The following is a 15,690-nucleotide window of genomic DNA, read 5'->3' as shown; positions in this document are numbered from 1 at the left end:
AAGCCCAGCTCCCTTGAAAGAAATTGCCATGTTGGAAAATAGATTTTGTTACAACTTGTAACTGAAAAGATAAAGCTTAAAGAAGGAGGCGGCAAATACAAATTAACATGGTTATTTTCCAGCCCTGCTCCCCCCTGGGACCAAGAGCTGCTTCCCAGAGGAACCCTCAGCTGAAAAGTGCGTTTAGCTCAAGAGCAGCAATGATGAAGCTCTCGCATGGCTAACAAGAAGGGAGGGAAGAACAAGCAACAGAAAAGACAAGGGTGCGGATGTGAACATTTACCTGCATGAGCTGATATATTTAGGATAAGTCACCAAGCTGTTATTTATCCAATGAAGCAGAGACAGCGCCCTCAGGGATGATCTGGCTCACTTAAGGGCTTTTTGAGGCAGAGGCTTAGCATGGTATGTAAAGCAAAAGCGCAATAGTGAATTTGTGACCCCCTACATCTCTGTGTGCACCCAAACCCCTCAGAGAACAGAGACACTGCCCCTACATCCCACAGCAGTGCCCCAGAAGTGGCCATCCACAGTCACCACCAGCAGTCCTTGTCCTTCACTGCAAAGCAGAGACCTTCACCGAAAGCATTTCCACACCAGGAGAAGCAGGGCAAGGCTCCTCTCAGCCAGGAATGAGCTTTTGATGAGTTGTGCCACAGGTTCCCCACCAGAGCAACTGATGGAGAGAGAAACAAATGGAGCTTTCTACCACTTTCCCCCAGGACAGACGTGAGCACATCCGCAGCAAGGGCCATGGATCACGGTCTCTGCTCTGCTTTCTGTTAGAGAGCAGGAGAAAGCCATTCCTGAGAGGCTAATGGGAAATGATAATTTATCACCGCTTACGCAGTAGGAGTTCAACACCAAAATTGAGTCAATGGAGATGCTGAGCTCCCACCCCTGCAGCCTGGCATAAGACAAAATAATGAATCAACGTCCCCAGAGACAGCATAAACAGCTTTGACTTGTTACAGAAACAACAGTGCCCTTCGGGTTTCTTGTAGCAGGAGCAGCTCTGTTTGCGTAGAACAGTTACACAGAAGGGAGCAGGGATGAGGGCAGTGGGAAGCTGCCCAGGTGATGCTCAGGAGATGCTTGGCCCAGGACTGTCCTTCTCTGGCAGAGACCTGATCTCAGGGCAGCACCCTGCTGCCAGAGCCATGAGGAGCAGTGGTGAGACCAGCACGAGGACAGGGACATTCAGGGACACTCTGGGTCAGTGCAAGGGACACAAGCTGAGATTGGACCATATTCAGGCATTTAAATACAAACAAGTGTCACGACTGTGGGTATTTGACAGAGGACTCCAGCAGTGAGATGCTCTTTGATGGAAGAATCTCACTGCAGAAAAGACCCGAAGCCAACAGCAAGCAATGGGGATGCCAAGAGCACAAAGGAGAAGGTCTGTTAGCTCTCAACTTGACCAGCAAACAATCTTCTTTCTCTTCTGACTTCTTGTGTGTTTTCACTGTGTTTGTAACATCTCAAAAGCTGGTTATTGAATCTTACCAAAAACCCCCCACAGGATGGCTCAAAGCTATAAAACTCCTGAGAAGGCCACTACTTCCTACTGCCTTTCAGATAAGAGATGAGATGGAACAGGGCAGGACAAAGGGGCAGTGGAGCAATTGAAAACTGTAAAGCTTAAAGAAATATAGGCAAGGGGGATCATTTCTTGGCTAGTTCACCTCCCCATGCACTCAGAGAGCAGCTCCGCAGTGCAGCCATCCCCTGTTTCATCTTGGATGGGAGCTAATTAAGAGAATATGGTGGAAATACCGTTCAGCTTTATGTCCCTGCTGACTTCCTCATACCCAAAGTGAGATACCAAAGGGGATAATTAGCAAAGGGCAAACAGAAAATGATTACTAACATGACAAAGCCATGATTACAGCAGTCTATTAGCTGCAAGACAATTCTGGCCTAATTATGACAACACTGACTTTTATTACTGTGAAGTAGCTTGAGCTCCCATTGAAGAGATTCATGTGTAACTCAGAGTTTAATGCGAACAGTTATATTTAATATCCTGAAGAGGTAATTTAGCTTTCTTTCCACCCACTCCCTATAGAGAAAACAAAACATGCTGGATGGCTCCCGCAGTGCTCCAACACCTATTAGTCATTGCAGCGACCTGTTGGATTTAAACAAAGTTTGAATGCCATGAGTGCACGTTCCAGGGGCTGAAGAGATTGGATGCTATGAGCGGAGGCTCGTGCAGGAGGAGCTCAGCTGCAGCAGACACCAGGACTTGATCTGACCCCCCATGTGCTGGGCTGCACCCCTAGAGCTGAGCAGCAGCTCGGGGGAGATCCTGCCCCACTGCTGCGCTCTGGGGAGAATGTTGTTCTATTTCTGTAGGGCTTTGGAGGGATCATGCGTTCAAATGATGGATTACTGTAAGAGTCATTGCTGGAGGACAAGACGGGCAGCTCTGGGGCTACAGAAGACCACGTGAGACACCCACTAACTCTGATCTAATTTGCTCCCAGCTGAGGAGCATCAGCAGTGTAAGTCTGATGAGCTGACGGCTGCAAATTGGCCATGAGAAACTGTGGTGGATCTTGGATGCCTGAGGCGGGGGCAGAGGCGAACACAGAACAACCCCAGGGGAAAAGCAGAGGTTTCCATTAAACCCTGGCATAGACATGTGTATTTAGCAGCATCATTCAGCGCTGAAGCTTTCCAGAGCAAGAAGCAGGGACCAGACAGAGCAGAAACCAAATGTTAAACCAATGCAGCAGCACTAAAACACGAACCACAGCAAAGCAAGGGAACTACCCCTTTGGGAGCACAGCTTGGAACGAGCCCTGCAAGGCACCATGGAGCAGCAGCAAACACAGCAATCCTGAGCAGGAAATCTGCTGCTGGTCCATCGTGAAGGGCTGCGCTGGATGAGAGGTGAGCTGCAGCGCAGCAGCAAGCAACGCTCAGCCACCTCCTTCTCTCCCAAGCATGCCACAGCCATGGGAATGGTGACAGAGCAAAACATAGAATAGACTCATAGAATGGTTTGGGTTCAAAGGACCTAAAGATCATCCAGTTCCAACCCTTGCCATGGGCAAAGATGCCTCACGCCAGACTATGGCACCCGGGGCTCTGTCCAGCCTGGCCTTGAACACTGCCAGGGATGGAGCATTCACCACTTCTCTGGGCACCCTGTGCCAGGCCTCAGCACCCTCACAGGGAAGAGCTTCTTCCCTATCTCCAACCTGAACTTCCCCTGTTCCAGTTTGAACCCATCACCCCTTGTCCTGTGACTACAGCCGCTGATGCACCCACTGACACCCTGCTCTGGCCAACAGGACCCTGGGCTGTTTGTCAGGGGCACAGGGACCATCGCCTGGCCAAGGACGGTGCTGCATCCTCAGGGTGCCAAGGATGGTGCCGCATCCTCAGGGTACGTGGGAGAGGAAAATGTAGTCACAGAAATACTTGGTAGCCCCAGAAACAAATCAGGGCCGGTTTATCTCCTGTACTGTTAGTGAAACCCCACTGACTGCTCCTCTCCACTGCCCAGTGCAGGACAATGGTGTGAAATAGAGACCTGAGAGGCCCCTGCACTGTGTGAACCCTCACACAACCCTGGGACAGTACTTCACAGTATCTCCAGGTGGAGGCAAGCAGTGTTTCCAGCTGCTTTTTTCTGTGAGGCATGCCCAGATCTTGTTTTGTTGCTCTTTCAGTAATCCCAGAGAAGCCAGGACAATGATGGTGAATGGAAAACAGTGCGAAAGCAGGAAGAGTTTGCACAGGTTGCTTTACACTTGCACGCTCGCTTTATCATATGCAGCTCAATGGCAAACCCCCTCTCACACCAGCAGAGGGGTGGGAATCCTCATGAGATGAACGCTGCAGATGTCCCGAGAGGAGGCGTTCAGGGCCTCTGAAACATCCCCTTGGAATCTCTGCAAGCTCAGCCTTCCCCTTGCACAAAGCTGAAAGGGGATTTATCCCATTCCCACGCTTCCGCCATCCTTGGACACTGAGTCTTGTACTATCAGCTCCCACCAGCTTCCTCCTGCCAGCGTGGGCTCTGCAGGAACCCAGACAGAGCCTCCTCATCTCATGTGCACAGCCAGCTCTGCGATGGGTGATAGGCACAGGGAGACAGGGATGCTCAGACTGGCATTTGCCAAAGTTTCAGGGAGAATAAAACTTCTTAAACATTAATTTGCTGCTAGCACGGGGTTCCTGCCATGCAGGAGCTCATTGGAATGCAAACTATAAGCTTCAAAGGAAAGGATGAATCAGAAGCTATTTTGAGAGTAATTATATAAGATGATAAAATTCAAACCATCTCATTATTGCACGTTAAGGATGAAGACAACCTGCTTCATGAGGACACCTTACAGGGATCCTCCTGTGTCTCAAGCAACTATGAGCTATGGACCAAGCGCAAGCAGCAGCCTCACAACTTCCATCCAGACAAAACTTCCTGCATAAGCAATGACAGGGCTTTCTTCACTATTCACTGTAATTCTTTAGGGAATGCAATTCTTACGCCTGGAAGAATAAATAGAACAAAAGACATGGAAAACTTCATGGGAAGTTTGGTTCCTTCAACAGTTTGCCAGTTGCTGTCCTGGAATCCCCATACAAAGTTATGAATCTCCAGTTCAAATTATAAATGAGGAGAAAACAGCGAAACAATAAATTTGCACATGGAATAAGGTAACTACTGCAGCAGCTCCATCCAGAGCCACAGGGAGCAGCCTGGGTGTGCGTGCAGTGGGAAACCTCCGTTTCCCCATGGTGTGATGGAGACTGTGGCAGCTCACCCCTGCGAGAGGACAGGGCTGTGGGGCCGGGCCCTGCACCGTGCCCTGCCTGCAGGGAGAGCAGAGAGCGGGTTTTAGTCCTGCTCACAGAGCCAGGCTGCAGCTGAAGCTCCTGCTGTGCCTTGGCTCGGAGGAAGCAGGAGCAGGCGGCAGGGCTGCGAGCTGCTCGCTCCCGAGGGGAGGGCACCGTCCTTGCTGCCCCCCAGCCCCTCGGTAGGGACCCTCCCACCCAATGGGCTGAGAGAGCTGATGAGACAATGCATTAAACAGGGACAAGGGGGGGAAATCGAGGCTGTCATCTCCTTTGCTGCCCGGCGGCTTCAGTTTGGTGCTTCCATCACCCAGGGAACAGACGGCAAATGCCCTCGGATGCACAGAGGGAGATGCTCCAGTTCCGCTGAGGTTAGAAAAGCAGAAGAAAAGCTGAACAGAGTAATTCAGAGGGAAACACTGGAGATGATTTTCAAGTGCAGAGCCAGCAGTGACGTACTTGACACACAGGTACTTATATATCACTGAAAAAGAAAAACTAAATAAATACGTATGGAAATGCACAATACACCAAACAAAAGAATGCAATGGAAGAGGAGACCTCGGGAGGCTGAACTGCTTGTGCTTTGCTCACTGAAACAGAATGGAGAAAGAGTTAATTGCAAAAAAAAAACAACAAAACAAAACAAACTCCAAAATCAAAGGATCATGAAGAGCTGACAAGCAAAAGACATCTGTGTACCTGCTACATGGAGGAGAAGTCTCTACCACATCAGGTTCTGAACAGCCAAAACAATACATGAGACCTCAGCAAAATCTCTGCTAAGCAGTAATAGCAAATAGGAGTGAGAGTCAGACACCCCTGTGCTGACATCCTCTTCCTCATCTGTGTATTTAGAGACAGACAAACGAGTTCTGTCCAGCCACAGGACTTTATGGATTTAAAGCCATCTTGTACAGAGGAAAGAAAAGCAGACTTTCAAGCTTAAAAAGACTGCCTGTTCCTTTCCTCATCACCTTCCTCCAGACTGAAGGTGATGGGTGGCTCAGTGAATGCTCACATAAGCCAAATGTCTTTAAAGCCCAGATCAAATCATGGCTGACAAGGATTAGAATCAGAAAAGAAATCTCAAATCTGGGTGGGAAGATCCAGACAAAAGATATTAAACCACGAAGGTCAGTGCTGGAGACAGGTTTAACATGTCACCTACTGCCATGGCTGGGGGCTGTTAGGATAACACCAGGCTCCGGTCACACTCGCTGTGCAGAGCAAGTCACTGTAACATCTGGAAGAGCTCTCTTGCACAGCTGGCAGTGCCCTGGCAGGCCTGGCTCAGCCTGGGATTTGGGGTGTAAATTCCCTTCTTCTACCATCGTCTTGCCTATGAGTGGCTGTGGGCTTTGTACACAACACTGGGAGACCCTTACCAATATCCCCAGAAAATAACACACCTTAGACTGGCCATGCCCCAGCAGAAGAGCTGCAACGGGAGAGTCTGATCGAGGGCTTCTGAAGACCAAACGTGTTGGTATTCAGTGGTTATCGACCGTCCAGGCTGCATCAAAAACACATTTTGTTACCCAAACTCTTGCAAGCAGATGGGAACTCGGAGCTGTCAGCAATGCAGCATCTCTGTTATCAAAAGTGACAAAAAAAAACAAAGAAAAAGACAATGTTCCAAACCAAAGGAAATATTCCCCAGGGACTTGGGGTGCTTTGTGTCTTAATTGGCTGCTCTCTAGAGTGTTATAAATGAGACAGTAAGAGTTGTCATTGCTTTGTGCCTAACTGATGGCAATCTAATGAACTATTACAAGCCCCGCTGCATACAATTACAGTACATAGCTGTGGGCTAATCCCACGACAGTTTAGCACATATGCTGGAGCAACATCTGTAAACGACTCGGCAGCATTGAACACAAGCAGCACCCCTGATCCCTGGGCTGAGGCTGAGCTGAGCATCATCTTCCTGCCATGATGTGACCATGAACACACAGGAGCTGAGCCAAGCATTGAGGATGCACCATGGAATCCTGATGGGGGAAAGTCTCTATCCAGACCTGCTGACGCTGAGCAGAGCTGGACAGAGAGCGAAGCACCAGGACACATCTGGGAAGCAGGAATACAGCGGTGGCTCACGATGCGATGCAAACAAAACGAGCCAAAGCTTTCAGCTGTGACTCTGCTTCCATTAAATGATCACAGAGGCTGGACCTTAACGTTTCCCTTCAAAACTCCGGCCAAAGCTGTGACTGCTGCGGGGTCCCAGGGCCCGGGGCAGCAGCACTTCAGTGATGGCTGCACCAGCACGGCCACGCTCTGCCCTTCACCTCCCACAGTGAGGTTCAGATGTGGGGAAAGCTTCACTGCTCCTCCCTCCTTGACTCCGCTGTGGTGCCAGAACCCCTCAGAGAAGGTTCCCTGGCGAGATCTCAGGATAAATAAAGCCTGGCTGGGAGCAGGGCGAGGGGCTCTGCCCGTCCCTGCCTGCAGCCCTGGAGGGTGACCCTGCCGCAGCCGCTGACCTCATCCCCACGCAGGCACTGGGCAGCCTCCAGCCCTGTGAGCCCGGAGCAGCTCAGCCTGGGGAGGGCAGAAGGCCCCGGGCATGGACAAGGTGGCCCGGGAGGCTTCCCAGAGGGTTTCCTTTGGCTGAGTGACCCCCCAGGGACACGGAGCCTCTCCAGTGCAAGGCGGCTCCTCAGCTATAGCAAACCGTGCTGGAGGAGCCCTACTGCCCTGCAGGAGATCCAAAACAGACAAAATTCAGCCAGAACTCCCTCAGCTCCAGATGCTGCAAGGACTGGGTGATGCACAGATCCCTGTCCTCGGGAGCACAGGCTGGAAATTAAAGCCATCTAGACCCGGTATGACCACGCAAGCCCATGTCATGCCCTCTTCCTCTCCCTCACTTGCCATGCTGAGAATACCTGGCACACAAAAGACCGTCTGCTCTGCAGGGCAAAGCAGCACCGGCTCGTTTGAAGCAGGATACAGAGCAGCCGAGAGGGATCCTCAGCCACCAACCTGCCTGGGACCGGCTGCTTGGTACGGAGACCCGGCACTGAAGTGCTGCAGTTGTTATGGAAAGAGCATTTCTTTGTTCAAGCCCTGCTGAATGATCAGGGAACTTCCTCCCTGAACGGCTCTGCTCCTGTCATTAGCTCCTGCTGCTGCTTCCATTAGCCTGTAACAAAGAGAGATCTTTAACCCCTGAAATGTACCACGCAGCAGCCCGAGTGCCTGATCCTACAGAGCGATTCAGTAGATTCCGAGATCCTGTCTCCCTTTCCCAATGACTCCTTTCACTCTGCACCATGCAGCGCAGCATCCTTGTAGCATGAACCAGATTCAGAACTGAGCTCAAATAACTCAGAGCGAATGCTCACAGATGTCCAAGGGATGAAGCACTGCATCCGGGAAGAAGGTATTCAAGGAGGTGCTGGCTGTGCTCACCTAACACTGTGTTCTTACATGGGCACATGCATTTCTTCACAGCAGTTACAAACATGCATAGAAAATCGGAGTAATACTTGCATTAGCAAAGACAGTGCTGTGTTAGAATTACCATTCCATGGAACCAAATAGTGTAGGACTGTATGGCTTAATGATGGTTCTGAAAGGGCTTGCATGAACTGAGCTTCTGGCATCCTGCCTTTAGCCTTTGCTGCAGTTTGCTGTGATGTTGTCAAACACTAAGCTGCTACAGCATAACAAACTCAACTAAACATAAAGGTGGCCTTGATCAGCATCTGCAGGTTCCCTGTGCACTGATTCACCTGCAGGATAACTTTCTTGTTTTCCCACTGACATGGAAAACGCACAGTTAATGTACAATGACTCCAAAGATCCCTTCTCTGTCCCTCCAGGATGCCATTTTGCAGTGTATAAGTATAATTAAAGCCAATGCATGGCAGAGGGACAAATCACATCTCTCACAAACAACTGCCAGCATGTCTGTTGTGTTAGTGAGTCCATTGGGTTGAAACAATAAGGGCTGTTGCAGACAAGCTTCCTGATTTCACGATACACAGAGAGGAAGGAAAAAGATATATTATCACATTCGACACAGAAATGGCAAACATTAAAGCTAGAAAAAGCTGCCTAACCCACGAGACATGGAAACCTGGGGTCCTAAAGCATGAATATGCGATTGTACCTAGAAATGAGAACAGTGAGCAGAAGAACAGGGAAGATAAATGAGGATAGCTAAAACTTCAGTTAAATGAATGCATGTATCAGACATGAGACTCAGTTCTAGTTCTGCTTTCCCCTCTGAGCAATGACTGCACACATGTGGGGCTGTGCGCCTGTCAGTGAATGCCTGGTACGTGCAGCAGGCTGTGCACATTGCGCTGCTCGCACTTCAGCAAGCAAAGATGTCAATCAACAAACACCTGCAAACACAAAATACCAGCTCCTTCGAGTCATGCCACAAAACAAGGGGGGAGATCAGAGCCAGGCTATGCCCTGGTTTGAACCAGCTCCAAGCACATGTTGCCTTTCAGTGAAACACAGGGAGAATACTAAAAGCAGAAGGAAACGTTTCACCGGCAAAGCCTGAAACTGCTGAAGCCAAATGTTTGTGAAGGAAAAGAGGCTCCAAATGAGGAAAAAAGGCAAAAAAATGAACAAAGTAACTCCAGAAATGTGCACTTACCCCGAGGTGTCTGCTCCGCAGCTCCGTCCCTGGTCACTGTCCTCAGCCTGCTCACATCCTCAATTAACACCAGCAGCAATCTGGCTGCCTGTTTCTATGGAGTTGTAGATGCTGATCCCTGACTATGCATGAGGCTACTGCAGCTGCAATGGAACAGGCTTTGAGGTCCGCAAAAACCCCTCCAAACATCATCAGCCTCCCTGTACTACTTCAGGAATGAATCAACCAACAGCAATGAGGCAGATGCAAACCCGAACCTATGCAGAGAGCTCCCTACATCGCTCCTAAACACACACAGCTCCAGAGGTGCGTTTCATTTACCAGGACCATCACAGTGCATAGCCAGAGGTAGCTGTAGAGTCACAGATCCGCACACAATACATAAGCAGAGACACATGTTCACAGGCAGCCTATAAAATCCATTTTCCCTACATTTACATTGCTGCTATTAACCTTATTTTAATAGAGTTTTGCAAACCTTCCTCTGGCAGCAAGGTTTGAACCTGACACCTTCAGGATCAGAGCCCAAACCTGCTTTACTTGAGCTAAAGAGCAAATCTGCTCATGGCTTGGGGTGGCTCTTTCCTGCTGCTGGACCAGACCCTTGCAGAGAAAGGCAAGATCCATTTTGCAAGTGCATCACTCTGTGATAAGGAGCATTTCTGCCCCAAGGTGCGTTTCCCAATGGAAACACAAGTTTCAGTGATAAACAGTAGCTTTGCCCGGGTGGCTTTAAACATGTTTATGGTTGTATTTGCTTAAAATACACTTGATTCAGCAAAGTGTGTCTTTACAGCTGGGTATGTAAATTCAGGACTTGCCCATATTTCATAGGCAGTGACTGCAGGCATCCCGTATCAGCGAATGGGCATGTCACCAGTTTCCCATTAGTCAAACTGTCCTATCCAGGGGTGAGTTTTTCCCCAAGGAAACTGCTCCATAAGCAATTCCACCATAGCAAAGGGCTCTTTCTGCATCAACGTTCCTCCAGTGACTAAACCCCTCTATTGCAGCATAGATTCACCCCTCTTTCTGCCTGCAGCAAGAGCACTCACGTACTTGTGGGTTTAACATTTAGCAGCATTTCCAAAGTGCCGGGAGGGCTCAGCGCAGTACGAGATGTACTCCCTGCATCAGGGAGTTTAAAAAGAACAGTTCACACAAAGGGCAAAACACTGAATGTGCTTGGAATGATGGCAAGATCCAAGCTGACACAGTGTGCTTGGAAACAGGCACCAGCATAAGGTCTCTTCTGCTTTTGCTGTCCTTTTTCCTGCTCTCTCTTTAATTTTGCTATCAAGCACTAGAGCATATCACTGGGGTGAAGCAGTGCATGAGGAGGGTACACAAACTGTGCTGAGACCAACAGGGATTGCTGTGCACACAGTTCTGTGCTGGGTGAAGACTGCAACGTCTCTGCACAGCATCCATTGTATCCTGTACTTATGCTATGGGGCAGTGAAGCTTTTAACACATGGATACATTGAGGCAAGTAACCCCAATTTATGTTATAAAGTCACAGCATGGCAGAAATCAAACCCAGGGGGCTGCTCCTGGATGTGCTCTGATCCTGGTGTAAATTCCCTCCCGTGCTGATGCAGCATCCTTTAAATGAGCAAGCATCACAAGCCACAGGCTCCAGTCACACTCCATCAGCTCTGCATGTTCATTTCAGAACGATCACTTACTGTTTAAATCTCTCTGTGGAATCGAGCTCCCATCTCTGTACCATTCCCTTCTTGGCACAGCCTACCAGGACTGGCTGGAAGCCTCTGTCCACAGCCAGATCCACAGGGAGCAGGACCTGGTTCAGACCAGCACTGGAATGAGTCGGTAACACAGGTCAGAGCAAACCGAGTGACAATGTGAGCGTGCAGAGAGGCACACAGCACACTTCGTGATGGTGAGAGCTGCAGCTGGTACCTGGTGATGCTGGAGGATGGAGCTGAGCTACCCGCAGCAAGGACCCTGGGCAGGAGCAGCCAGGGGAGAGCTCGCTCCACCACAGGAGTTTGTATTGAGCCCTGGGAGCAACATTTGGCTCCCTGTTTTCCAAAGACCCTGGATCCTGTTGGTCTCCAACAAGCAGCTCTGCTCCCAGGGGCAGAGGGACAGGGTGACAGGGGGTGGCTGGCTGTGCCCAGTGCAGTGATCCCATGGGAGCCTGCCCTGGGCTCCCCTCCATTGGCAGCCAAGTACTTTGCAGTTCACTTGGGCTTGTCCACAGATTCTCCCAGCTCTATCCTAGAGCACCCACTGCACCTCCAGGGCAGAGAAGGGACATATCCGTTTATTTAAGGCACACCTCCGCAGTGGTAAACTCTGTACCTATGTTACAGGCATTTTCACTGTCTACAGCTTTTCCTGTGTACTAAGTCACACTCAGAGCATCGCTGCGCAATGGCTGAGGACCGGCAGGGAAGAGAGCTGTCAGATGGAGGGAGCTATGGGGGAGGATTTCAGATAGGCACAACAAAAGGATGCTGCATCTTGCTCGATCTCAGGGCCCACAGCCAAGAGATCAGTTCTATTCCTGGCACCGCCACAGGCCGAACTGCAGGCGAAGCTCGCCCTCGCATCCCCCTGACGCATCGAGACCAAAACCTTCCTCATCCCAATACATGACTTCTGACACACTTAGCTCCCGGGTTACCTGCCAGCAGCAGCCTGCAGTGCTCCTCTGTGGATGTACAGTAAGGTATGGCATACTGGAGGAATGCTGCAGCTCTATTTCTCTTCTTGACTTTAAGAAGGAGAATCATCTATTGCATAACCCAAAGTACAGAGTCAAGGAGCAGCCACTTTATACACAGCAGCACTTTCCACATTCAGTCCAAGACGGTTTTAAGAGAAATAATCACTTCATAAAACCAAACTCTGGCATATTCTTACTTAAACTCCCCAGTAACATCCTTACAGTCACAGTTTTTTCCCACTTTCAGATGCAGTTCAAGGCTAATGATACCTGGGTCATTTCTTTCCACTCCGCAGCATCCCTGGAACATATTGCTCGCCATTAATACATGAAACAACAGAAAAAAAACAAACTACCTTGGAAGGTCTAACAGCAAGCAGAGCTGGGCAGAGGCAGCCCTGGCTCCCAGCTTTGGCAGCACTGGAGAGCTTTTGTCTGCCTGCTCACAGGCAACGTGAACTTCATTGGGGTGCTTGACAAGCCAAGCTGAGTCAGCAATTAGCTAATAGGAAGAGGTAACAAATTGAGAGGAGCCACAGACTTCACGTGATGATGATGACAAACAGGGCCAGGTCTCCTCCAGCCTTGGCTGCCGAGGCTGTGCTGTCCAGCATGGGTATCAGGACTCGTGCCGGTACCGTACCCTGTCTCAAAGCTGTATCACTGCTCATTTCCACACCACCTCTTTCTGAGGAAGGACTTGCTGGATCTGAACGTAGGACTCCACCAGCCAGTTTGCTTAATACAAGCCTTCAGTGTAAAATGGACAAAGCACAATTGGCAGACAATGAAATAAACATCCAGACACTAATGGGAAAGGTCTCTCAGCACCGCCACTGTGACTTTAGTTAACTCTCAATGCAAACAGATTTGTTTCCCTTGCTGAAGCAGTTTTATATCCAGGCATTCGAGCAGTGTTAGTACCCATCGAGCCCAAGCAGTGTCCTCAGTGTTGTCTAGACATAAAAATGGGCCCCGTCATGCAGAACAGAGACAATAGTAATAGCTGATAATGCACCTGGTACAGGCAGCCGGCCCAGCATGACTTGCCCAGGGCACTGGGCAAGAGGCTGACGCTTAAACCAAGAGCAGACAACGGTTTAAGATGTTAGAGGCAGATGGTGATGTAATCACAACCTGAAAGCGAGGTCCTGAGCAGGCTGCAGGATAAATGCAAACCTCTCGTATGAGAGCACGCACACCAAGAGCAGGACAGTCAGAACAGGTCCATTTTGGTACCAAAGTACGAACTGACAAAGCAATGCAGCCCATTATTTGCAATCAGCAGCTGCACTGGATGCAGTGCAGAAGGATGGCACCAGCAGTGGTCAGAGGCCTTGAGGACAAGCAGGGGTAAAGCAATGCCATTGTGAGTTGATGATGAAGTCACAAGCAGACTGGGATGCGAAAGGAGGGTGCTTGTTGGGCAAAACAGTGCTGGAAGCATCCCTGCAAGCAAAGAGACGGCAGGAGCCCAGCAAAACCAGAGAGCTCTGGGTGCCACTCACACCTGGGGCAAGACACGGACAGAGAGGGCCAGAAGAAACCAAAGCAGGGTGACACAGAAAGCCTTGGGCAGGGACTGATGGGCTCCTGTGCTGTACTGGGGCTTTGCTGGGTCCTCAGAAGGAGGGAAGGAAAGCGATGCTGTGCAGTCAGGCTGGTTTGGTGGATCACTACCTACGGAAACCTTATCAGAAGCCCTTGATGCAGATGTTCCAGTGCACAAACAACTTACAACGTGGCACCAGGAATGCTAAAAATGTGGGCTTTTGGGGTTTGCTCCTCAGCACTGGGCTGTGAGCTCCCTGCCAATGTCCTCTGAAGTTACAGCAGGAGACACCCCCTCTGGAACAAGCTTGGAGCAGGAGCGTGCAGAACAGTAACTGCTTCACAATAGAGAAAAGCCCCTTTGCTCTCAGATCTCTGACATGGCAGCGCGTCTCCCTGGCTCTACAGGCTGGCGAGGAACAACCTCAGGCAGTTCTTAGGGCAAGTCAACCGAACACATGAAAGATCCTTTACTGGTGAACAAAAATCACTGCAAGTCCCTCCTTTTCTCAAACTGGGACAATCAGTTCCTGTCCTCTCAGCTACTTAAATGGGCTTTTTACTACTTTTTGGCTTATGCAGGACAGGAGTGTCTGGGTTTTAAGCATAAGGAGCTTTCACAGCAACTTCATCTCATGAGCCACTTCCTCACCAGCACTTCACACTGCCCTGTGCCCCATCCCCATTCAATTACCCCATCAGCCGTTCCCATGGGCTTCATTGCTCCTCATCAACAGGTGGGGCAGCACTTGCACCCCAAGCTTCCCATGGAACACGTGTAAAGGCAAAACAGCCCCCTGGGTCTTGGAAACATCCCCCTCCCTTGCAGGGTCCTCCTCCCTCCCTCCGGCTGCCATCACAGCCCAGCTCGGGCACAAGGACCAGGGCACTGTACCTGGCTCGGAGATGATCAGGCTCTGGTCAGAAGGCAGCAGGAGGAATTCCCTGCAGGTGTCCAGGTCCAGGCCAGGCAGGCTTTTCTTCTGGCACAGCTCGGTGACAATGCGGATCGCCTTCTGACAGTGGCTGTCATCCTTGGTACCACTCATCTCCCCACCGCATCCTCTGCGCTCTGCCTCTGCTGTCTAAGAAAGTCAAACTGGGTGAAGAGGGGCTGTTCACTTTTAGTCACACACACGGATTCGCACCGGTTCCAGCCTCTGGCATGGCAGCACCCTGAGGGACACCCAGTGCCAGGCAGTGCTCCCGCTCCACCAGCCCTCCTCAGCATTCAGCCCAGGGGTGCCTGCTCAGCCTCCACACACCACCACTCACTGCGGTCCTGCCAGTGCTCCTGATGCCTTACTGCCTCTGAGATCAGATCTGTTTGCTGCCAAGGCGTGTTCCAGGCAAAGAACCTCCTACCACATCCACTTCTGTGCCCTCCGTACTACGGTGTTAAAGCTGCAGCCCAGAGAAATCTGGTTTAACCCTTTCACTGCTGCCCCATCTCTGTTCTTCAGGTGCAGTCGCACATCCCAGCCCCAGAGCAGTTTTGCAAGCACAGTGAAAGCAGAAATCTCCCTGTTGAGCACAGCACATCATCAGACAAGAGTGACAAGATGCTCCCACCAACACCGCACAAACTACTTACAACTGCCAAAGGCAACAGAAGAAAAGCAGCAGGTTTCATCGATTTGTTTGTGCTGGTCCTAACACAACCACAGGCTACAGATGGCAGCAGAGATAGAGAACACCATTGAATTTCATAATTACACATCTTTTAGTATCATTTTCTGCAGTATCTGTTAATGCCTATTGCAGTTCAGCAGGCAGGTCATGGCACACGACAGGGCTGTGGTTCCGAACAGGGGATCTGGCTGACAGGTATGGGAGAAGCAGCAATCGTGTAACAGGCAATTAAAACCCTGTGCAGCAGAATGATTCCGTGCAGCTCCCGGAGCAGAGAAGCCAGTACAGATATAACGAGCAGAGGGGAGAGCCAGCACCACCACATTTCCCCAGCACAGCAACAGCTTTCGCTTGAGCCGTCAAAACTGGCACCAAAAGA

At 50.3% G+C, this 15,690-nt stretch overlaps 1 protein-coding gene across 2 annotated transcripts in view; it reads right to left on the bottom strand.

Annotated features, from left to right (window-relative positions):
* Positions 1 to 15,265, bottom strand: part of SYT6 (synaptotagmin 6) — a 31,754-nt gene extending 16,489 nt beyond the window's left edge. Inside the window, exon 1 of one of the 2 annotated variants that reach the window (XM_057400616.1) lies at positions 14,570 to 15,265. In XM_057400616.1, coding sequence (XP_057256599.1) covers positions 14,570 to 14,728 — 159 coding nt within the window. In that variant the 5' untranslated portion in view covers positions 14,729 to 15,265. The remainder of the gene's footprint in view (positions 1 to 14,569) is intronic. The other variant, XM_057400617.1, reaches the window with a different exon arrangement.
* Positions 15,266 to 15,690: the final 425 nt, after the last annotated feature.

The sequence above is a fragment of the Pezoporus wallicus genome, unplaced genomic scaffold (genome assembly GCF_028554395.1).
Source record: "Pezoporus wallicus isolate ANWC-B61680 ecotype Strahan unplaced genomic scaffold, APGP_CSIRO_Pwel_v1 scaffold_7736, whole genome shotgun sequence".
Classification (NCBI taxonomy): Eukaryota; Metazoa; Chordata; class Aves; order Psittaciformes; family Psittacidae; genus Pezoporus; species Pezoporus wallicus.
Note: the sequence above shows the minus strand (reverse complement) of the source record. Positions and strands in the feature narration are given on the sequence as shown.